The following is a 22,864-nucleotide window of genomic DNA, read 5'->3' on the forward strand; positions in this document are numbered from 1 at the left end:
TCTTCTCACTTCATAGCAGCTCATGTTAGGGTGACCTACTGTTGGGCCTAAGCCTCCTTGGCCTGTCCCACTTCTCTGTGTGAGTAAAGGTTGAGTGAAAGCGCCTGCAGCGAGACGTTGCCATCACCGGGTCACAGTCTGATATGAACCAAAGAGAAAAGATCATCTCAGGCTTCAAGTTTCATACGTGTTACTAACTGGTCTTCTTCCACTGATCCTGGATCTGCTCTCCTGCTCTCTCTCCGTCCCCACTGATCCTGGATCTGCTCCACCTTCCTGCTGGTAAAGGAAGGTTCTGGTGGCTGCTGTTGCAGGATGTGCTGCTGATGGAGAATTGTTGGGTGGAGGTTCATTGAAGGAGGGAGGTGCTGGACCTGCTCTACTTGGACAGAGTCAGGACAGAACTTTGGTTGGGGTTTGGTGACACAAATAAACCTGACTTGACTTGAGGTACTGCACCTGACGCCACACAAGGACCTCTGGCCTCCAATCACGGCTCACATCAGACACGTCAAACACACTGACAGCAGAGACGTCATGGTCGCGTATTTGCATGTTTTCATTAAAAGCTGTTTGTTCATTATCGTGCCCTCCAGCCACTGTCGGGAAAACTGAGGAAACAGAGACAAACAAGGAAACATCAGCGACAATAAAGATAAATCTCATGGCGTCACTGAGCTGTAGTGAACATGCAGCTACCAGGAAGCTGGGAAACACCGATGACATCAGCGTGGAAAAGACAGCGTGTCTTATCTTTACAGAACGCACAGGCAAACGAGGGACGGCCCTCGCCAGAAGCTACCAGCTGCAGACGGGAACAACACACAGACACGGGAGTTCAAGTCCACAATGTTTTAGAAAACACAGAAATGACCATATATGGTCATTTCTGTCAGCACATGCTCAGTGAGGTCAGGACTGTAAAGCTCTGTGGTCTGATGACGATGATAGTGAGGAATCAACAGCAAAGACATAGCAAACAATGGCTTCAGTTAAAAGGGACGTGCTGCTTGCTATGAAGAGAGGTTCAACGAAACCATTTCACAAGATGTGGGACCGTCTGACTGAGTACTTTAAAGATCTCAAGAGCCTTCCATAGACCTATGGAGCCCTGAGCTAATATCTGATCTTGCCTCATCATTGACATGTACTTGAACCTGTCTGTCATTGTCTGTCATTAATTTTTTATAATTTTTTTTTATTTGATTTGATTTTGATTTTCAACTTCACCATTGTACAGACTCTTTAATTCTTGTCACTATTACTATTATCATTATTATTATTATTGTTTTCCTCTTTATTTATTTAATTTATGATGTTTTTCATTTATGTAACTTTGCTATCTATGCTTATGTTTGTTTTTTCTTCCCCTTTACAGCAGTATATGGGTGTTGTGGATGGGTGGGTTTTGTCTGTTAAAAAGAAAAAAATCTAATTCAAGATATTGTATTTAAATGCATCTTACTTTGTACTTTCTTGAATAAAAAATATACTTAAAAAAAAGGGACATGTGCTGCTTGCTATGAAGTATTTTTGTAGTCCAACAGGAAGTTAGCATGTCGGGGATGAGGGGTGTTTGTAGTCCAACAGGAAGTTAGCATGTCGGGGATGAGGGGTGTTTGTAGTCCAACAGGAAGTTAGCATGTCGGGGATGAGGGGTGTTTGTAGTCCAACAGGAAGTTAGCATGTCGGGGATGAGGGGTGTTTGCATCTGATTCTGAGGTCGTATTAAATCTCAAACTATAGTTTGTTGAAAACTACAATTTCAAAAGCTGCAGTGGAGGAATTTGTGAAACTAAGCGGTGATATTTGTGAGCTAGCAGGCTGGTCCACACAGGGACTTGTGTATAATGGATCCTGTGCATTTACAGCCGTGTAATTGTGTGTTCTACATGTCAGCTATAGTTTTGTGTCTAAAACTTACATTGCTAGTATATTTTTCAGTGTCATGTCCCACTGTAACAGAGGGCGCTGTTGTCCTCCCTCGTCCCTCCCAAACTGATCATTTTATCATAGAGCAGCAGCACCTTAGCAACAACTCTGGACTCTACTGGCCCACTAAAACAGAAAACTGTGAATCCAAGGAAACAAGAACCTTGGTACGGTTCTGGAACCTGACAGCTTCAACAAGAAACCCAGAAACTGGAGAGAAGATGGCGCTGCTCCAAACTGGAGGAGTCACATGTAGTCTGGTAAGATGGCCTTAGAACCTAGAAGAAAGCCCTTGGTAGAACCACAGCAGCCGACTACTCAGCACTAATAGAGGAACACAAGAACAACCCAGGTTCCTCTTCATTCCTGGAGCCAGACTGACAGAGAGCCACAGCTCTACTGAACCAAGTAGTCCTGTTTCCCTGGGCAGCAAAGAGTTCATGGACTTCTTTAATGACAAAATTCTCCTGATTAGAGAGAAACTTCTTCTCCTGCTGCCATCAGCTGACAACATGGCCCCTAGAACCCAGAACCTTAGAGGCAGCTGGAGGACCAGACACACACTTGGATAGTTTTTCTCCCATCAGCCTTCATGAGCTCAGTTCAATAATGTCCTCCTCTAAACCTCCACCTATCTCCTAGACCCCATCCCAACTAAGCTGCTCCAAGACTCTCTCCCCTCGTTAGCCCCTCCCTCTTAGATATGATCAATGTGGCGCTGGTATCTGGTTCCGTCCCTCAGTCCTTTAAAGTAGCAGGAATTAAACCCTCCTCAAAAACAAGCCTGGATCCAGAAGTTCTGCCAACTACAGACCAACATCACATCTTCCTTTTCTCTCCAAGGTTCTGGAGAAAGCAGCTGCTAAACAGCTCTGGGACTTCTCCACAGCAACAGCTGATTGGAGGATTCAGTCAGGTTCCAGGTTCATCCTAGCACAGAAACAGAACTAGTCAAAGGTACCAGTGACCTCCTACTGGAACCAGATGAGGGACTGGTCTCTGTGCTGGTCTGATTAGATCTCAGTGCAGCTTTGATACCATTGACCACCATATCCTTCTACAGAGACTGGAACCTGTCACTGGTATTAAAGGAACCACACTAAAGTGGTTCAGGTCATATTTACTGGGTCATCTCAGTTGACTGAGACTCACTGACTAGTGGTACCAGTTAATGATGGTTCCTCTGAGACACTACAGTCAGTTCTGGTGTTCTACCGACAGAGGCTCACTGGCCTCTCATGATTTTGACTTAGCATCTAAATATGGTTCAAAAAGCTCCAGTACCAGTTAGCTCGTGGGCGATAAAACAATTTGGGACTTCAAGTGGAACATTTGATCCATTTAAATGTGAAATATTTAATTTATGTCAGTGTTTTGGGAGATGAAAAACCTCCGATCTTAGCATTCTTTTTGCTGCTTAAATGACAGCGACAACCCGAGCAAGCACACAGGGAATTATGGCCTCCGTACACCACCACAAACCAGAGATGAGCATTTTATTGGAAGCTTCAATCCAGCAGATGGAAGAACCTGTAGTGTCAGATATTCGCTCCCATTCAGCAGTAAATGAAAATAAATACACTAAAAAAGAACATAATGGAAATGTCCGTTTCTTTTAATCTAAAAAACAGACTAACAATCTTATAGCTACAGAAACATTAAATCCTTCCTCATGTGATGAAATAAACCCCAAATAGACTGAAACACACAATCACATAATAATCCCATGGTTCATCTTAAAAACAAGGAAAACAACTTGTAGGAAAATAGCTTCCGCAATGGCAACAGTGCAAACAAACGAGACCTTCAACCAAACCTCAGGGACGGTCGCTTTCAAAGTTCAGACCTGAATAAGGACCAGGTTCTGTCCACGCCCACTTTTTGCTCCTCAAATGTGTTTAACAGACGTTGGAAAGTAGAAATCCAAAACAGAAACTTTTGCTTCAATTCCACCTAAAATTATTGACCATTTGAAAGCTTATAGCCAACATTTCAACGATTCGTGCAAGCTTGGCTCATGTAGCAGCTCACAATGTAGCAGCTCACAATGTAGCAGCTCACAATGTAGCAGCTCACAATGTAGCAGCTCACAATGTAGCAGCTCACAATGTAGCAGCTCACACTGTAGCAGCTCACACTGTAGCAGCTCACAATGTAGCAGCTCACAATGTAGCAGCTCACACTGTAGCAGCTCACACTGTAGCAACTCACAATGTAGCAGCTCACACTGTAGCAGCTCACACTGTAGCAGCTCACAATGTAGCAGCTAACACTGTAGCAGCTAACACTGTAGCAGCTCACAATGTAGCAGCTCACACTGTAGCAGCTCACAATGTAGCAGCTCACAATGTAGCAGCTCACAATGTAGCAGCTCACACTGTAGCAGCTCACACTGTAGCAGCTCACACTGTAGCAGCTCACAATGTAGCAGCTCACAATGTAGCAGCTCACACTGTAGCAGCTCACAATGTAGCAGCTCACAATGTAGCAGCTCACAATGTAGCAGCTCACACTGTAGCAGCTCACAATGTAGCAGCTCACACTGTAGCAGCTCACAATGTAGCAGCTCACACTGTAGCAGCTCACACTGTAGCAGCTCACAATGTAGCAGCTAACACTGTAGCAGCTCACACTGTAGCAGCTCACAATGTAGCAGCTCACACTGTAGCAGCTCACACTGTAGCAACTCACAATGTAGCAGCTCACAATGTAGCAGCTCACACTGTAGCAGCTCACACTGTAGCAGCTCACACTGTAGCAGCTCACAATGTAGCAGCTCACACTGTAGCAGCTCACACTGTAGCAGCTAACACTGTAGCAGCTAACACTGTAGCAGCTAACACTGTAGCAGCTAGAAGAGCAAAGATCACACTTGGAGGGAAACTAAAACTCTTTTTGACACATCAGAATTTTTTTTTTGTTAATGTTAAAATGGGGGAGAAAAAAATTATTCCAGATGCAAGCACAAAAGATCATCTGTTGAGGGAAGTATGGACTGCAGAAGAGGTTACTGTTAGGAAGTAACAGCACAAACAAAAAGTGTCAAATTTGTGAAAATGGATGAACCTGAGTTCAGGTAAATAGGCTGTTCTTTATAACATTGTATATTTTTAGAATCTTTAATTACAAGAAGAATTGTAGCCGTATTGTGGTTTTAGTGCACAGTCGAAGAAGCAATTTGATTAGGAGGAAAAACAGCGACTTTAATTTCTAAATGACAGAAGAAATAGAGAAGGTGTCATTTCCTTACTAATAAATACACATTGGATGTATAAAAGACAGTAAATGTTGTCACCTTTGTCAAAATGCACAGCCCACTCACCAATTACTGACCCCAAATGAATCTGAAGCACCATTTGCAGGTCTTAGGACCGGCTACAAGCTAGCTCAGGACCTGGGACTCACAGGGTTAGCTGGCGGCTAGCTACAGCAGTGACAACATCCACAGAGCCCCAACAAATCTACTTAATTTTACTGCAAATAAATGGAGTTTTTACTGCTGTTATGAAATTGACTTAACATTTAGCTGACAAAGGTTGGTATGTTTGCAGCAAATAAGTTCAGAGCAAACATTCATTTTATGTGTGGAGAGATTCATGGTCCTGCCAGTCACCTGATTACAACAGAGGTTTTCCATATTAAAGTGTTTTCCTGTCTGTGTAAATGGGGTCAAACCAGATCTGAAGCTGGTTTCAGCCTGTCTAGACACCCGGGAGGAAACCAGATCTGAACCATCAAGGGTTTCACATGCCGCTGTGTGAATGCAGCCTGACAGGAAACTCATTAGCATGAGCATACAGGGAGGAGCGCGTCCTCACGGGCGTAAACATGTCCCCCTCCCAGCGCCTGTCTCATTTGCTCCTTTCAAGTCTCTTTGCGTCCACCTTCTCACTTCCCCTGGCACACATGAAGTCTGCTCTTCGCCGCTGATGACTTTGTTGGAGACGACAGCGCCGACATGCGGGGAGTTGATTGGTGTGAAGAAGAGGAAGCCGCAAACTTGGCCTTTACCGCTGTCAGCAATGACGATGATGACGGTGGGCGGACGGGGTCCCGCAGCACACGGCAGCTGAGGCCGTTGCCACAGGGGCAGCGCTGGAACAGTTCCAGGCCGTGGTTCCCCTTCCTGCGGTGTCGGGAGCAGACCTGTCCCTCCTGCAGCACCGGCTTGCAGATGCGAGTCCAGAAGTGGCGAGCACAGCACAAAGTGTCGGAGCAGTCAGAGGAGCGAATGCAAGGATCCCCGACTTGACCTGAACACACACACACACACACACACACACACACACACACACACACACACACACACACACTTTAATGACAGTCAATATGCACGTTCCCCATAAATGTCGTTAAACAAACATAAGACAGCAGCTTTACCTGATGGTCCTTTGAGGTCCACCCGCCCTCTCTGCCTCCAGCCTTTCTTCTTAGGGGGTAAAGTCATCCCTCCATCAGAGTCGGGGATCCGCTGGGACGCCAGACTGTCCACCTCAGCCACGCAGACATCTGGAGGACCAAGAGGACATTTGCTATGATCCCAAAACCATGAGACAGAAGCTGCGCTCAGATCAGTGTCTTGTGACGGAGGTTCAGACGAGGCTGAGCAGGAATCAAGATTGGACGTGAAGACCAGGAGAGTCCTATTAGCTGAGTCAGCGTTTCAAAATACCTAAACAAGATGTTGTGATTTGAAGTCAAGATGGTGGACGATGGAACTTGGTTGATATTCTGACTCCAGCTCAACAGGATCAATCAAGACACGAACAGGCGAGTTCACGCCGTGTTTGAGGTCATCAGGTCGTCTACAGACACACGTAAAGGTAAATCTTACTGTTGCTGCAGCGGTTGCCAGGACAACACATCCCATCTCTATGGCAACGCCTCTTCCTCCGGCGGCAGGTCTGGCAGCGGGAGAGGGAGGAGCCTTTGGAGGGGGCGTGGCAGTAGCTTCCCTCTCTGCATTCCAGGTCACTCATGCACTGATAGAGCTGCCAAGAATTCACACCTTCATATTGGCGTCGCAGGGTCGGTACCAGAAGAAACTCGCGAGCACCAGAACTCACCGTCAGGTCCACGCTCGGTTCCCACGCGCTCCTGTTCACCGGCAGTGCCTGGCCCTCCCGCAGGATCACCGTTCTGATGGAGTTCAGCCGCACGCGCGTGTCGCCCCCAGGTGGCCACGTCAGGAGCAGCGGTGCCAGACACAGCAGCTGCTCTGCCCAGCATGTCATGGTAAAGCCTGTGGTGAAGACACAACCAGATATCGGACAGGGAAATGTAGTTTCATGGTGGAGGGGAGAAAAACTACAGGTCAGTGAAGTAAACATCAGAGTCAGAGAGACACAGGAACTCTGGGGACGTCATCAGAGGACAAAGAACAAGTCACCACCCAGTTCTGACAGGGACATGAAAACAGAGAGGTAAAGACAGAAGATCACCAGAGGAAAAGTGTGAGAGATCCCTGAGATGGAACCCTGAGATAGAACCCCTGAGACAGAACACCTGAGATAGAACACCTGAGACAGAACACCTGAGATAGAACACCTGAGACAGAACACCTGAGATAGAACCCCTGAGACAGAACACCTGAGACAGAACACCTGAGACAGAACACCTGAGATAGAACCCCTGAGACAGAACCCCTGAGACAGAACACCTGAACCCACCAGCAGATTCCAGGGTCAAAGCTTGAGGTCGGCAGGTTAACACAGAAAACGTGTCTAAAGTAAAACAGAAGCCCGTCATGGAATCAAAGCCTCCACAGGCGCTCAAACAAACTTTCTAAGAAATAAAAGTTCCGGTTTCCACTTCCAAGTCACCTTCACCCAACAAGTCCCTGAACGGTTGAAGAAGCAGGAATCTTACCTGAGTGTAAAAGACTCCTTGATTCCCAGTAAAGTCCCGGTGCGGCTGCTCTGCTGAGGGGCTGTGGGGACACCGAGACGCTGCTCACCCTTATAGGCTGCTGGCATGCGCGGCACCTCGCGCGCGCATTGATACCCCCCCCCCCCCCCCAGCCATCGATACGAGGGGGTGGGGGGGTCATCCAACAAAACGGCATTAAGTAACAACAACGTGAGGTGTCCAGGTTTGGGATTTTTTTTTCTCAGGAGACAAAAACCGAGAAACGCGGTGAGCAGTGATGCGATCCACCGTAGCTGAGGAGCCACAGAGGCGTGGCCATGGAGACGGAACGTTGGTCCAGTCAGGTTCATTAGTGTGGCACCAAACCCCAACCAAAGTTCTGTCCTGACTCTGTCCAAGTAGAGCAGGTCCAGCACCTCCCTCCTTCAATGAACCTCCACCCAACAATTCTCCATCAGCAGCACATCCTGCAACAGCAGCCACCAGAACCTTCCTTTACCAGCAGGAAGGTGGAGCAGATCCAGGATCAGTGGGGACGGAGAGAGACCAGGACAGAGACAAAGACAGAGAATGGAGGAAGACAGAGAGACAGAAGGAGAGAGAGAGACAGAGATAAAGAGAGAGAGACAGGAGGAGAGACTGATGGACAGAGACAAAGACAGAGAATGGAGGAGGACAGAGAGACAGAAGGAAAGAGAGGGACAGAGATAAAGAGAGAGAAAGGAGGAGAGACTGATGGACAGAGACAAAGACAGAGAATGGAGGAAGACAGAGAGACAGAAGGAAAGAGAGGGACAGAGATAAAGAGAGAGAAAGGAGGAGAGACTGATGGACAGAGACAAAGACAGAGAATGGAGGAGGACAGAGAGACAGAAGGAAAGAGAGGGACAGAGATAAAGAGAGAGAAAGGAGGAGAGACTGATGGACAGAGACAAAGACAGAGAATGGAGGAAGACAGAGAGACAGGGACAGAGATAAAGAGAGAAAGAAAGGAGGAGAGACTGATGGACAGAGACAAAGACAGAGAATGGAGGAGGACAGAGAGACAGAAGGAAAGAGAGGGACAGAGATAAAGAGGGAGAGAAAGGAGGAGAGACTGATGGACAGAGACAAAGACAGAGAATGAGGAGGACAGAGAGACAGAAGGAAAGAGAGGGACAGAGATAAAGAGAGAGAGAAAGGAGGAGAGACTGATGGACAGAGACAAAGACAGAGAATGGAGGAAGACAGAGAGACAGAAGGAGAGAGAGGGACAGAGTTAAAGAGGGAGAGGAGACAGAGAGACAGAGGACAGGGACAGAGATGGACAACAGTGCACCAGCCAACACCAGGAACCTCCACCAGCTGCTGGGTTCAGGCTCATCTTGCTGGGAAACTTTGTCAGATTTATTTTCTGCATCTCTTTTTTTCTTGTAGTTTTCACATGCAGGAAAATCATCTTTTATTATTATTGACCATCATTTGTCCGTGTCTTTGGTGATTGTTGGCTTTGATGGTGGAGTTGTTGATCTCTCCTTGTCTGTTGTGGATAGACTTTGCTGTAAAAGGGTTTTATGAATATATAAGTATAATATATATAATTGTTCAATTATAAAACAAACATAGTTTATTGAGAGTAGCAGCTCCAGATGAGCCTCATCAGTCCTCTTTCATATCAAATGTGAACATAATTGTTTTGACATTCACTTCAAACACCAGCAGCATGTTTTCATATCACCTCATCATGCCGTGACCTTTGGCCGTGACCTTTTCTTTGCTCACGAAAGCCTGCGTGTTTGAGCGGAGCTGATAGGATCAGAGCGGCAACCGTCAAAGGAGATAAATAAGTCATCTTTAATGGCGCTTGCTGGTGTGATGTCATGAGTTTCATTCTACACGGCTGCATTAGAACCCAGTGAAACCAGTTGGCTGCTCACAGCAGCTCCACTCCAAAGACACGTCAGAGTGACCAAGCAGCGTCTCTGTCTCCAGCTCAGAATTCTGCTGGTGTACAGTTTGCTTCTGGAGGTCAAAGAGGATCTGGGGACACCTAGTGGTTGAGGTCACAGCTGCAAGCACACACGCACGCACGCACAAACTGTCCATACAACTAAAATATGAAAGTGGACTCGTTGCAACTTTGTCACCCTGATAATTCAAGGTGGAGAGGATTTATTAAATTCATCGTCTCCATTTATTGGATTCTGGACAACAAATATGAACAAATGACCACTATAACCCTGACAACATATCCGAGCTCCTGCTGTTTGGTTACAAATGAGTCACCGATGAGTTCATGGCTCGTGGTGAAAGCTGAGCTGACAACAATTCTTCCAACGTTGTAACTGAAATTTGACTTGAATGTGCTTTCTTTCTGAAACATCTGTAAATTAACAGGCTTTTAACTGCAGAATATATTTGTTTAGAAAACTCTCAGAACTTTAGCAGCAAAATACTGCAATTAATAATCTCTTTGAATTAAACTCAGACCCCCAGGAAGATCCTCAAGGTCCCTTGGGGGTCCCTAAACCTCACTTTGAGACTCCCCGGTGCTGTATTACAGGGAGTGGCCTAAATTACTTGAGGGGGGGAACAGATCCACCTTGAGGACAAACGCTGAAGTGCACCAGTGACAGTTGTGGAGTTCTGTGGAAGCAGCTGACTTGGACCGGCTAGAACGTCAGTTTACTCAGCTGAGGTTTAGTCCTGGTTTATCTTGTAGAACTGTTGCCACCTTCAGGAGGACTCTGGTGGTTTTGCAGCTGGGCCAGGAGAGGGTTAAGAACCTCCCTCTCAGACTTGGCCTGTCCCTACTTGTCCCTCTGAGATTCCAGACGCTCAAAGTCTTCACTTGCTCTCCGTCATGTTTGTGTCCAGATTCCTCTGCGGGTTGAGTTTCTGTCCTCGTGCCAGACTCTGGACGGTGAGTTCCTCTTACGTGGGTCGGTGACTAGAACCAGGGAAGAACCCTGGCACTTAAACTTAGGACTTTTTATTCTGCGAGTGAGAAAAAGACACAAACGCTGTTGTCTCCTCTGTCCCAGGTGTGTCCAGTCTGGTCTGCCTGCATTTCCAGTTCCACCAGTCGCCCTCCACCCAGCAGTAAATGCTCTCGAATGGTTTTAAAGAAACAGATTTGTTTTCATGGACTTGTGATGATGATTTGTAGATCCGCCATGACGCGTTTGTTGGAGAACATCTTCTGTTTCCGTTGTCGTTTGTTTGTATTTATTACGCTCAAAACAAAGCTGCTCAGGCAGAGGAAGAGCGTTGAACTGAATCAGTACAAAGACATTTCTTAGCTTAGCTTAGCTTAGCTCAACCCAGGGCCTGTGAGCCTGAATCAAGGTGTGTCTCATTCAGGCTTTCTCTTCCAGGTGCGTCTGTTCGTTACAGCTTCGGACGCCCCGTGCTGTCTGTGTGTCTCCCGGAGGGTCGCGAGCGCCGTTTCACTCTGACACCCATGCTGACCACGGTGGGTGACCTGCTGCGTGACATCACCGCCACTGACCCCAAGATTCATACCACCAACCTGCTGAATGGAGGTAGAGGAAGTGGGGATGCTGAGAAATGTCCCTTCAGAGTAAAAGCCTTGATTCCTTAATCAAATGTCCACGAACGTCATCAGTAGTTTAACCTCCACCAACATCAACCTGGTAAACGTGTAGAATCTCTGAGCTTTGATATTCAATCATTTCCAGCTGACAAAAAGAAATACACAAATAAAATGTAGCTGTGAGGACGTCCTCCAGGTGTGAGGACGTCCTCCCTGTCCCTCTGGCTGTCCCCCTCTGGAGGAACGAGGATTATTCGCCGCTAACGTCCCTCTCTCTTTACTTAGACGGGCAGAGAATCTCTTCCTGCACGCTCATGGAAACTGTTTTAAATGAAGATTTCCAGCTGGTCATCAATGACATCACGTATGACGTGTGCTCACCTGGACCAGGTGGGTGTGTCCGGCACATGAGCTTCATATATCATGTGGTCCCGTGACCGAGTGTTCTGCGTGTTCCAGGCTCTTCTCACGAACACGCCCTGTGTCTGGACGACATGAAACACGTGGTCCACCTCCTTCACTCCGCCCTCAGCCTTCCTCAGCGCCGCCTGGTCCAGCACGCCGAGCTGCTGGCGCGACAACAGAGCCTGAGAGTGCAGCTGCAGCCGCTGGAGACGGTACTGCGACCAAATACTGACAAATACTGCTACTGTCACACACTTCAAATACTAACGATATATCATCATTAACAGTTTCCATGAGCAAATAATTGAAACACCTTAACTTATATTTGATATATTTATTAACATTATGTTCTAATAATATATAAGTTAAGGCGTCTCAGTGATTTGCTAGTAATACCAAATACTGCATTTGATACATGGAGTAATGCACTTAAATATTTCTGAATACTACCAAAGTTTACACACTGAATATGCTCAAATACTAACAAGTACTGCTGATGTTACACCCTTAAGTATTGCGTGTGTTTACAGATGAGAGTCCAGTTGTCCTGGGAGGCGGAGTCTCGCGCATCAGTGCTGGGGTGGGTGGGACTTGCCTACCTGTCACTGCAGGGGGGGTTCCTGGCTTACCTCACCTGGTATTGAACACACACGCACGCACACACACACACACCTCTCCACTCCTGTCAGCCACGTGACATATTTGGGCGTGTGCGGTAGGTACGTGTTTGCGTGGGACGTCATGGAACCCGTCACCTACTTCATCTCCTACAGCACCAGCATGATCTTTTTCTCCTACTACGTCCTCACTAGACAGGTAAGACCTTTGTAACTCTATCTTTGTGAGGACCATCTGAACATGTGTGTTTGTGTGTGTGTGTATATGTGTGTTGTGTCTTCAGGACTTCATCTGTCCAAAGGTCAAAGATCGTCAGTTCCTCCACTTCCTCCACCGCCGAGCATCTCGACGCAAATTTGATGTGGAGAAATACAACCGTCTGAAAGAGGAGCTGGCACAGGTGAGGAGCGCTCACACCTGCCTCAGGCTCAGGCTCAGGCTCAGGCTCAGGCTCAGGCTCAGACTCAGGCTCAGGCTCAGGCTCAGGCTCAGGCTCAGGCTCAGGCTCAGGCTCAGACTCAGGCTCAGGCTCAGGCTCAGGCTCAGGCTCAGGCTCAGGCTCAGACTCAGAGTCAGGTTCAGTTAGTCAGGTTCAGTTAGTCTCTGCTCACACCTGGTCTAGGTCTGGTCTCGGGGTTTGTTTCTAGTTTTTGCCAAACGTTGAAACCCAATGAAGAAATAAGCCCCGCCCCTTTTCTGTTTTTCACTTTGATTTAAAATCTTGATTGAATAATATAAGAATCTAGAACAACAATATAATCCAAATACTGACAACATAATGCATTCATGTACAGGAAGAATTGTGTCTTTACAGTTCTCATGTCCTCCATCAAATGTGTAGTGAAATATTGACCTGCGTCCTGTGCTCAGGTGGAGAACGACCTCCAGCGCTTGAGGAGCGACGCCCACTTACTGCTGCCGGCCAATCAGAGGCCACCAAAAACAGTTGACTGAAAATTTGTTGGACTTTGTTTTTTATGTCACATTAGATTTTAAATCTTGTTTGACAATTTGCATCTGAGGAATTTTGGTTTTATGTATTCAATAAAGAGTAAAGGAGTGGAAGAAGGGTTGTCTCAGCGAGATGTCGGTTAGCGAGCCAACATTTAGGGTCCCATCGCATCAAAACTCACGTTTCGAGGCTTCCAGCTTTGGTGGGAAAATGTCACAAATCGTATGCAAAAACATCAAGTACTTTAGGAAAATACAGTACTAATACCACTAGAACACAGTAAACCAACAACATTTAACCATCACAGATTCTTGGAGTTTATTCAGAGTTGCAGTGTGAAATTCCTTCCATAACAGACAGTCCAGTAGAAGCAGGTGTGTGTCAGGTGTTGAACCTGGTGACGGCGGGCCAGCCCGTGTACTGCCGAATCCACTCGAAGTAGTGAGCCACCTGCCACACGCCAGGAACTCATATTAGCTGTACAAGTATAGAGTACATAGTATATATGTATATACAGTATGTATGTGTGTATATATATATATATATATATATATATATATATATATATATGTATATACAGTATATATATATATATATATACACACACACACATACAGCGTATATATATTTCACCTGAGTATAGACTCCAGGGTACTCTGGCTGGCCGCACCTCTCACCCCAGCTGACCACGCCCCACAGGTAGGAAACCCCGAGTTCGTCCTCACACACCAGAGGACCTCCGCTATCCCCCTGACAGGAGTCCACGTTGCCCTCCAGGTCACCTACACACGTGCGTGCGCGCGCACACACACACACACACACACACACACACACACACACCTTTACTCGTGCACTGTGTCCACCTGGCTGCTGCTGTTCTAGAGGACACACCCACCTGCACACATCATGCCAGGTTTGAAGCTATCTTTGTAGAACCTCTGGCAGTCATCGATGAGGGACACGTTGGCCCACATCAGAACCTGAGCCGCCCTCCCCTCTGCCAACATTCAGACATCTTGATCAGCACGGTCGCTTCTCCATGAGCAACCTTCCAGCAAACGAGCTACAAGTGTCAACCACCCTAAACGTTGGGGAGCAAGTTGAGCTAATCCAGAGGGAACGTTTGGGATGCTCTGAGGACATTCAGGGAATGATTTAGAGGAACGTGTAAGGAACATTTCTTCAGCATTTCCTGTAGAAAACTGATGAGAGAAAACTTCAGCCTGTGGGTTAGTTGTGTGACAGACGAATTAAACTACAAACTCAAAAGGAAGTCTAGTGTCGGTCCCCTGAAGGTTCCTGTAGTGCATAACTGGTTCTGAAATCGTCCTTCCTATTATTCTGTAAACATGCCCAGAACACCCTGCACATCTACCAGATAAGGTCTGCCTTCCCTGGAACAAAGGAAGGAACATCCCCACGTTTAGAATGTTCTCTCATTATTCCGCCATGTAAGGACCGCCCCCCCCCCCCCCCCCGAACAGAAACTGTTGTGAATGCACAATGGAGCAAGTGCCTGAAAGGAACGTTTTCACATGTTCTCAGGGAAATCCATTCAGATGTTCTTCAGGTCAAAGTGGGACAGTACCAGCAGTTCGTCCCCATCCAGAGATGCTGCAGGTGTGGTTGGGCTGGAACAGCTGGGTGGACCAGGGGACACAGATGGCGCTGATGGCCGGGTTGTCCTCCAGACATTTGTCCAGGAATGGAAGGTTCTTCAGTCGTATCAGAGCAATGTCGTTCTCATAGCTGCTGGGGTTGTATCTGCAACAGAGCATCAACATTAATGTGTTTGTGCAACATCTGAGCTAACTATAATTAGCTAACTAGCTGGGTAAATGGCTGCGTAGCTGACCAGTATGGTAAATAACTGAGTAAATTGCAAAGTGGCTAGCTGACTGGGTAAATACCTTAGTAGCTAACTAGCTTGGTAAATAACTGAATAAATAGCTAAGTGGCTAGCTGGCTAGGTAAACAGTTAGCTTGCAGGGTAAGCAGGGAGGTGGATACCGTGGGTGGATGTGGATCTCTGCCACAGGAGCGATGTCTGTGGTGTTCTGAGGTCTGGACTTCTTCCAGAGAGAGAACTTCACCATGAAGGCTGAGGGGTTGGGCCTGGGGAAACACAGCAGGAGACACCAGTATCACAAACACACAATCGGCTTCACAGGAAATAGAAATGTTTAGAATTTTATTTCTGTAATCAGTTGGAGGTCCAGCTAGCTCATCACCTTAGGTCCGAGCTAATCAGGCGAGCGTACTCATGCTACTTCCTGCTCTCAAATACCTGTGTACCTGGGCAGTGAACGGCCTTCACCTCCTCCCTGCTGCACTCCTTTACTGACTGTTGTTCTTGCTGCATTTTTAAGTATGAATTTTACTTAACCTTTGTTTTTCTTCATTACTACGATTCTTAGTGCAGTTCGGACTGATCACACATGATGGTTTAATACTGCCTTTTTACTTTTACTGTTATGTACCTGATTTTTTAATATCATGACTCTTCATGTTTTATTATGCTTTTACAGCATTTCAATCTCTTTCTGGAAAGCATTTTGAACTGCATTTCTTACTGGAAAGGTGCTGTAAAAATACCGTTTGTTATCATTATTATCCTTGTTATTGTTACTACCTGACGCAGTGAGCAGCAGTTATCACCCAGCATCCTCCGATGAACGCGCCGCCACAGTGGATCTTTCTGTTGTCCACCAGAGCGATCTGCCACTGAATCTGAGTCTGCACAAACAGCAGGAACGCTTCAGTCCATCAGTCTGGGAACCCCGAATCAACACCCGCACCCCACTGGCACCTGGAGGGGCCCCTGGATTTAGCCACTGCTAAGCTCATTCAGAGCATTTTTGTTTCCTCTTCTTAGACCCCGTTAGGGTCTTTAGGGTCAATCAGGCATACAGTTCTATGATTTACAGTTCTATGATTTACAGTTCTACAAATTACAGTTCTATGATTTACAGTTCTATGATTTACAGTTCTATGATTTGCAGTTCTACAAATTACAGTTCTACAAATTACAGTTCTGATTTACAGTTCTATGATTTACAGTTCTACAAATTACAGTTCTACAAATTACAGTTCTGATTTACAGTTCTATGATTTACAGTTCTACAAATTACAGTTCTACAAATTACAGTTCTGATTTACAGTTCTATGATTTACAGTTCTACAAATTACAGTTCTATGATTTACAGTTCTACAAATTACAGTTCTATGATTTGCAGTTCTACAAATTACAGTTCTGATTTACAGTTCTATGATTTACAGTTCTACAAATTACAGTTCTATGATTTACAGTTCTACAAATTACAGTTCTATGATTTGCAGTTCTACAAATTAGTTCTACAAATTACAGTTCTATGATTTACAGTTCTATGATTTACAGTTCTATGATTTACAGTTCTACAAATTACAGTTCTATAATTTACAGTTCTACAAATTACAGTTCTATGATTTACAGTTCTACAAATTACAGTTCTATGATTTACAGTTCTACAAATTACAGTTCTATAATTTACAGTTCTACAAATTACAGTTCTATGATTTACAGTTCTATGATTTACAGTTCTACAAATTACAGTTCTATGATTTACAGTTCTACAATTGTACCATTTCATTTGGCTTTTGTCCAAAGCGACGTACAACACAAGCAAGAATTCAGACAGATTTTTCCTTCCCTCTATAATCTAACCACAATCAATAATTCGACATCAGCGATACCCTCAACAACACATCCAGTACACGGTGATGCAACAACAACACTGCTGCATCACCATCACCCCCCCATCGCCAGCCGCCTGGTGCCATGGAGATCAGACCCAGTGTATTTTATCTTGCTGGACTGAATCACAAGAATGACTCTTTCTCCTGCCCCCCTTCACACACACTCACACACACTCATGTTAGAAAAGTGCTCTGGGTTCTCTCAGACCGGTTTGGCTTGAGTTCCTCCAATGACCCTCTTGAATCGCGTCTTCACTCGCTCCTCCGGGTCTTCATCATCCACCATGGTCGCGTTGGGAATCCCACAGTACAACTGTGACTCCATATGCTCTCGGTTGGCTGCTGTTTCTACACACACACACACACACACACACACACACACACACACACACACATTGTCTTTGAAGTTAGTCTGCCACTACAGAGCTAATTTTCCAGTTCAATCATCCAGAAACACATGGAGCAATCCCATTGGCTGCTGGTGGAGGAACCAGGAGATGACACTTCCTGTTGGACTACAAACACACCTCATTGCTTACATGACCACTTCCTGTTGAACCTGAACTCAAATCCAATTGAATGCCGATGTTACCTCTTAGTAGAACAAAGGGGAACAAGGCAGTTGTAGAACCTTCTGAGGTCTAAGGTGCTATTAGACGACAAGGTACTACGACCCTGTCCACTAGTCAGTTCTGAGGGGACATACCCTCTCTGGGCGAGATGTATTCTGAAATAAAGAAAAGGAAACGTCATCAGCATCATCGCCACCACAGACAGTCAAAGGGGTCAATTGTTCTGGTTCTGGAAGTGAATGTCCCGCTTATTTTCTCATATCAAGACTTTTAAACCTGGAACCAAGAAACCAGCGAGCAGATGCATGAATTTATCCCTCTGTCCTCTACTATTGTGTGAAAATAATGAGGTGGTTGATGGAGGTGAGCAGCAGGGGGTGCTAATTCTACCATCTACCACTGAAGAAGAAGAGGGCAGCCAGATGACCTGATTAAAAGAGTCCAGCTGGCTTGGAACCTCAGATGGTTCCAACATTATGGTGGGATTTTAACTTCCGGAACCTCCCTGTTGAGCTCTACTAGAGGAGTACCTGAGTTTCTGAGCGCTGGGTGGACCTGCTCCGACCCTGGGGGGGCAGACAGAGAGACAGACAGTGGGGCATCAGTGATTTTTCAGTTTGGCTTTACTGGTCTTTGATGCTCTTGAGAGGTGTGTCTCACTGGGCTTCTGGTGTATCGCTGATTCGTCCTCGCCATCCAGACAGTCTACCTGTCCATCGCGCAGCATGTCTTCGTGCACACACACTCCCGTCTTACAGCGGAGACTTCTGCTCCTGCATTCTGACAAACGCACGGTGTGATTTACCCAGCGACATACAGGACAAGGACATGCTTGAGTTTGCTTTACTTTCGCAGCACATCTCATCGCTGCGGTCGCCGCAGTCGTCCACGCCATTGCACGTCTGGTTCAGCGACACACACTTCTGGTTAGCACATGTGAAGCCACAGTCTGAAAAGGACAGGTACAAACTGCCATTGCACTGCAAAATGAAACAAAGACTAACAGACTATAGACTAGTGGCTTCTCGCCATTGTGAGCATCAGTCCCCGTTAGCTTCCAGCTAAATATACATGGCTGGCTCTTCCTGCATTCTGGAGTCAGTAAGAAGTGACAGAAGTGAAGAAGGGGAGGACCTCTTAGTGAGCTCAAGACTCCTACTGGTCCGTACTTGAAAGATAGAATACACTTTCAGGGTGAAGTTTCACTTTATCGTTTACATCTGACTGAAGATACAACTTGAACAGAATCTGCGTAGAACCCATATTTACTGACCTTTTGTTGCCAGCGATGCGTTATAGCAGGTTGCCGTAGCGATCTTCCTCAGGCCAATCTTGATCCTGTCATAGATCACACACTCGGCCAGGGACGTCTCATAACCTTGGCAGCGGACGCTCACGCAGCTGCCTGGCAATGTGCCGGCATGTTTGGACCTCAAGGAATAATACAACTCGGAACCCACAGACATGGCGCCACTGCAACCACACACAGCACAGTGGTTGGAGGATGCTAATAGAGCGACAGCTTTGAAGTTGTGATGTTTGCCTGTGAATAACGTTGTCTCACAGTGGGTTCCCCTCATCCTTGCACGCAACATTTGCGCTCGCCATGTCCCACAGCTTCCAGCATATCAGCAACTCCTCGCCACCGCCAGGGCTCACATTGTCAGGGACAAAGAGGCGGACCACTCCAGAGTCTGGGTCCACTGAGCTTCTGAACTTGGGCTGCTCCTCTGTGGTCAGAGAGAAATCATGATGGTTGCAAGTATGAGTGACACCAATAAAACCAGAAACATGGGCGAGAACAAACTTGTGCAGGTTTCCCCAAAATGAGACATGGTGGGTTTGTTGGTCCGACATGAGATCGCCATCGCCTGGAGAACAGAAAACAGATGACCAATGAAAGTATAGTTGGTATTCTGGACCACCTGGATTCCCAAAGTTTTACTGATTATTTTGCCTTTTTACACATTCAAACGCACTGACCAAAGTCTCCAATATGCGTCAGCTGCCTTACTGGGTTTACTGGGGCTTACGCTCACATCTGTGCAGGCACACCGGAGGAAATAAGAATTTGATCCCCGCTGATTTTGAAAATTTGCACACTGACAAAGAAATGAACAGTCCATGATTTTTATGGTAGCTTTATTTTAACAGTGAAGATAGAATAGCAAAACAAAAATCCAGAAAATTAAATAAAATCAAAGATATAAATGAATTTGCATTTCATTGAGGGAAATAAGTAGTTGACCCCTAGCAACCATTAAGAATGCTGGCTCCCACAAATCTCAGTAAACTTGTCACCTGGATAAAAGACACCTGCCCACAGACTCAATCGATGACACTCCAACATCTCCACCAAGGGCAAGACCAACAAGCTGTCTACAGATCATTCAGGAACAAAACTGTAGACCTGCTCAAGGCTGGACTGGGCAACACAACCATGAGTACCAAGCAGGATGAGAAGGTGACAAGTGCAGGTGCGATTATTATTCGGAAGTGGATGAAGCGCACCATGATTGTCAGTCAACCTCCTGCGCCGTTCTGGGCCCAACGCAAGATATCGCTTTGTGGGGTCTCAATGATCATGAGAAAGGTGAGGGGTCAGCCCAGAACGGCATGGGAGGAGCTTGTTGATGACCTCAAGGCAGCTGGGACCACAGTCACCAAGAAAACCACTGGTAACACACTGAGACGCAATGGGTTCAGATCCTGCAGCGCTGGTGTGTGCAACCCTGGTGAGCAACGACAAGAAACGTCGGACTGCTAACAAGTCAGCAACTCCTGTTTTGCTAGGGGTCAAATACTTACTGTACTTCCCTCAGTGAAATGCAAATTAATTTATATCTTTAATTCTATATAATTTTCTGGATTTCATTTTTGATATTCTATCTCTCACTGTTAAAAAAACCTAAAAAATCATAAACTGTTCATTTCTTTGTCAGTGTGCAAACTTTCAGAATCAGCGGGGATCGGGGATCAAGTACCTGTTTCCTCCAGTCTATGTGCCGGGCGTAGAAGGTACATCAGAGTTTTACCTGGCAGTACGAGCGGTAGCTCCTGCCGTCCCGTCCACAAACTGGCGTGACGTTCTCAAAAGGACATTTATAAGGTGGTTTACAGGAGCAACGTCCATCAATGCAGCGCTCCCACGGAGGGCAGAACACCAGGTCACATGACGCCCGAGTCAACCTGATGACACGTAATAATCAGCCTGATGACACATACTGAACGTCTGTCTTTGTTCCCTCATGGTACACAATAAAATGATTGTTTTAGAGCATTTTTCATATATTGCCAAATTCATAATGTTGTAAGACCTGCTGGGTCATGTGACCGAGGCCCGGGTGTTAGTAGTGGGGGCGCACGACACCTGTGTGGTCCTGGTTGAGAACCAGGCTGAATGAATCACTGAGACTCTAAGGAGACACCGAGGCCCAGAGGCAGCCGGTCAGAGGAAGGACACGTACTTCTTGTTCAGACACTCCTCTGGACCTAGAAACCCATCCTTCTCAGGGCTTGTAGCAGATGTGGGGTTTGGGCTGGTGGCCGGAGGGGTGGGGGTGGGTATCAGCTGGCTCTGACACATCACCTGGGGGGGGGGGTGATAAAAACACTCAAACCTGCTCAACGTGGTTAGTGTGTGCGTCACCTTGCCGAAGACATCAAGTTGACTGTGAGGATTCACACATTTATTGGTTAGCTAATGATTTTGTAGTTGAACGCCACAAACTCTCACTTCCTGCTTTGCTACACTTGGACGAGAGCATGTTTCATCTTCCTGGACAGACACACGATGATCTGACACACTCCTGCATTCAGATCTTTGGAAATGTCACATAGTGAAGGCACACAAGTCCAAATGCCCAGTAGAGGGAAACCGTCAGGGTTGACTCACCGGTCCAGAGAGAGACACCAGCAGGACGTGGAGGAGGAGAGACGCGGTGGTTGATTTCATCCTGACTGCAGAGGACATCCTGCTTTCTGAAAGTCTGCCGACAACTACAACGTGCTTTTATTGGACAGAAGCCTCTGGAGATGTGTGCAGTTGTTCTCTGCTGACTGACAAGCCTGATGACATCATCAGTCAATCATTAGCTTGTCTCATTACCAGCATTGATTGTTTGTGGTTGAAGTGCCGGGAAACCCCAGATTTCATGAAGCCAACACAAACAGTGGATGTTCCAGGGGAAGGAGTTTCATTCAGATCAAACAGGAACAAATTATTATCGTCTCCACCAGCAGAGAACAGATTCAGCTGACCAGCACACAGACGGAGACCAGTGAGACCACAGGAGGACGAGTGCAGGCCTCCACCAGGAGCCTGGACACAAACCAGTTAATGTTCAACACTGAGTCAATAGACCTCCCAACCTCTGTGACCTCACAAACTCTGCAGGCACCACTGGAAACCACTACACCGACACCACTGGAAACCACTACACCGACACCACCAGCACCACTGGAAACCACTACACCGACACCACCAGCACCACTGGAAACCACTACACCGGCACCACTGGAAACCACTACACCAACACCACCAGCACCACTGGAAACCACTACACCGACACCACCAGCACCACTGGAAACCACTACACCGGCACCACTGGAAACCACTACACCGGCACCACTGGAAACCACTGGAAACCACTACACCGGCACCACCAGCACCACTGGAAACCACTACACCAGCACCACCAGCACCACTGGAAACCACTACACCCGCACCACTGGAAACCACTACACCGGCACCACCAACACCACTGGAAACCACTACATCGACACCACTGGTTAAACTAAATCAATCCACCCATCCATCCTCCATCATCCATCCACCCATTCATCCATCCATCCCTCCATGTTCTCCCTCTCCTCCTGTTGAGGGTGGTGGGGGTGGAGCCTATCCCAGCAGCCTTCCCCCTGGACAGGTCACCAGTCCATGGCAGGGCCAACACATAGAGACAGACAACCATTGGCTCTCCCAGCCACGCCTACGGTCAATTTAGAGTCTGGATTAACCTGGTCCCTCTTGATGTCTTTGGACTGTGGAGGAAGCTGGAGTACCAGAGAGAACCCAGCAGGAACAGGGAGAACATGGAGACTCACCCAGAAAGACCCCGTGCTGCAGCCGGGGCTCCACCCACAACCTTCTTGCTGGGGGCCTCAGGGAGGACCACTGCTCCACCCTCAACCTTCTTGCTGGGGGGCCACAGTGAGGACCACTGCTCCACCCACAACCTTCTTGAT

General features: G+C 46.8%; 3 protein-coding genes across 4 annotated transcripts; 1 reads left to right on the forward strand and 2 right to left on the reverse strand.

The window, feature by feature from the left end:
• Positions 1-5,583: 5,583 nt before the first annotated feature.
• Positions 5,584-7,907, reverse strand: LOC147239034 (dickkopf-related protein 2-like). Its single transcript, XM_086196581.1, has 5 exons — positions 7,801-7,907; positions 6,999-7,239; positions 6,767-6,923; positions 6,313-6,441; positions 5,584-6,185 (listed from the first exon to the last, which is right to left on the reverse strand). The coding sequence occupies exons 1-5, from the start codon at positions 7,905-7,907 to the stop codon at positions 5,821-5,823; spliced, it is 999 nt and encodes a 332-aa protein (XP_086052707.1). The 3' UTR covers positions 5,584-5,820.
• A 2,489-nt stretch (positions 7,908-10,396) lies between these two features.
• On the forward strand, positions 10,397-13,752 carry LOC147239035 (calcium uniporter protein, mitochondrial-like). Its single transcript, XM_086197254.1, has 9 exons — positions 10,397-10,702; positions 10,824-10,881; positions 11,157-11,324; positions 11,621-11,725; positions 11,795-11,952; positions 12,271-12,377; positions 12,460-12,556; positions 12,642-12,758; positions 13,229-13,752. The coding sequence occupies exons 1-9, from the start codon at positions 10,643-10,645 to the stop codon at positions 13,310-13,312; spliced, it is 954 nt and encodes a 317-aa protein (XP_086053380.1). The 5' UTR covers positions 10,397-10,642; the 3' UTR covers positions 13,313-13,752.
• Positions 13,610-22,188, reverse strand: cfi (complement factor I). Of its 2 annotated transcripts, XM_086197248.1 has the most exons (17): positions 21,513-21,688; positions 21,085-21,206; positions 20,653-20,806; positions 19,425-19,488; positions 19,182-19,347; positions 18,891-19,090; positions 18,465-18,566; positions 18,278-18,397; positions 18,148-18,183; positions 17,752-17,772; positions 17,254-17,393; positions 15,943-16,046; positions 15,321-15,425; positions 14,899-15,074; positions 14,206-14,307; positions 13,944-14,092; positions 13,610-13,760 (listed from the first exon to the last, which is right to left on the reverse strand). In XM_086197248.1, exons 1-17 carry the CDS (start codon positions 21,588-21,590, stop codon positions 13,692-13,694), a joined length of 1,908 nt encoding a protein of 635 aa, XP_086053374.1. In that variant the 5' UTR covers positions 21,591-21,688; the 3' UTR covers positions 13,610-13,691. The 2 variants fall into 2 exon arrangements, with proteins under 2 accessions (XP_086053374.1, XP_086053375.1); XM_086197249.1 differs by lacking the exon at positions 17,752-17,772 and having other exon boundaries at positions 21,513-22,188.
• Positions 22,189-22,864: the final 676 nt, after the last annotated feature.

This window comes from Aulostomus chinensis, chromosome 24 (assembly GCF_037954235.1).
Source record: "Aulostomus chinensis isolate RoL2024-O1b breed Wild chromosome 24, RoL_Achi_v1.0, whole genome shotgun sequence".
Classification (NCBI taxonomy): domain Eukaryota; kingdom Metazoa; phylum Chordata; class Actinopteri; order Syngnathiformes; family Aulostomidae; genus Aulostomus; species Aulostomus chinensis.

Bases quoted from the DNA above. Each gene is read 5' to 3' on its own strand.
- LOC147239034 (XM_086196581.1), bottom strand. From the start codon at position 7,907: ATGCCAGCAGCCTATAAGGGTGAGCAGCGTCTCGGTGTCCCCACAGCC. The intron at 6,924-6,998 runs GTGAGTTCTGGT...AATTCTTGGCAG, and splicing joins AACCGAGCGTGGACCTGACG to CTCTATCAGTGCATGAGTGA. The intron at 6,186-6,312 runs GTAAAGCTGCTG...GTGTGTGTTCAG, and splicing joins GGACCTCAAAGGACCATCAG to GTCAAGTCGGGGATCCTTGC.
- LOC147239035 (XM_086197254.1), top strand. From the start codon at position 10,643: ATGTTTGTGTCCAGATTCCTCTGCGGGTTGAGTTTCTGTCCTCGTGCC. The intron at 10,703-10,823 runs GTGAGTTCCTCT...CCTCTGTCCCAG, and splicing joins CTCGTGCCAGACTCTGGACG to GTGTGTCCAGTCTGGTCTGC. The intron at 11,953-12,270 runs GTACTGCGACCA...GTGTGTTTACAG, and splicing joins AGCTGCAGCCGCTGGAGACG to ATGAGAGTCCAGTTGTCCTG.
- cfi (XM_086197248.1), bottom strand. From the start codon at position 21,590: ATGTCCTCTGCAGTCAGGATGAAATCAACCACCGCGTCTCTCCTCCTC. The intron at 14,093-14,205 runs GTGGGTGTGTCC...GCACGTGTGTAG, and splicing joins ACCTGGCATGATGTGTGCAG to GTGACCTGGAGGGCAACGTG. The intron at 13,761-13,943 runs GTGAAATATATA...GGCGTGTGGCAG, and splicing joins ACCCTGGAGTCTATACTCAG to GTGGCTCACTACTTCGAGTG.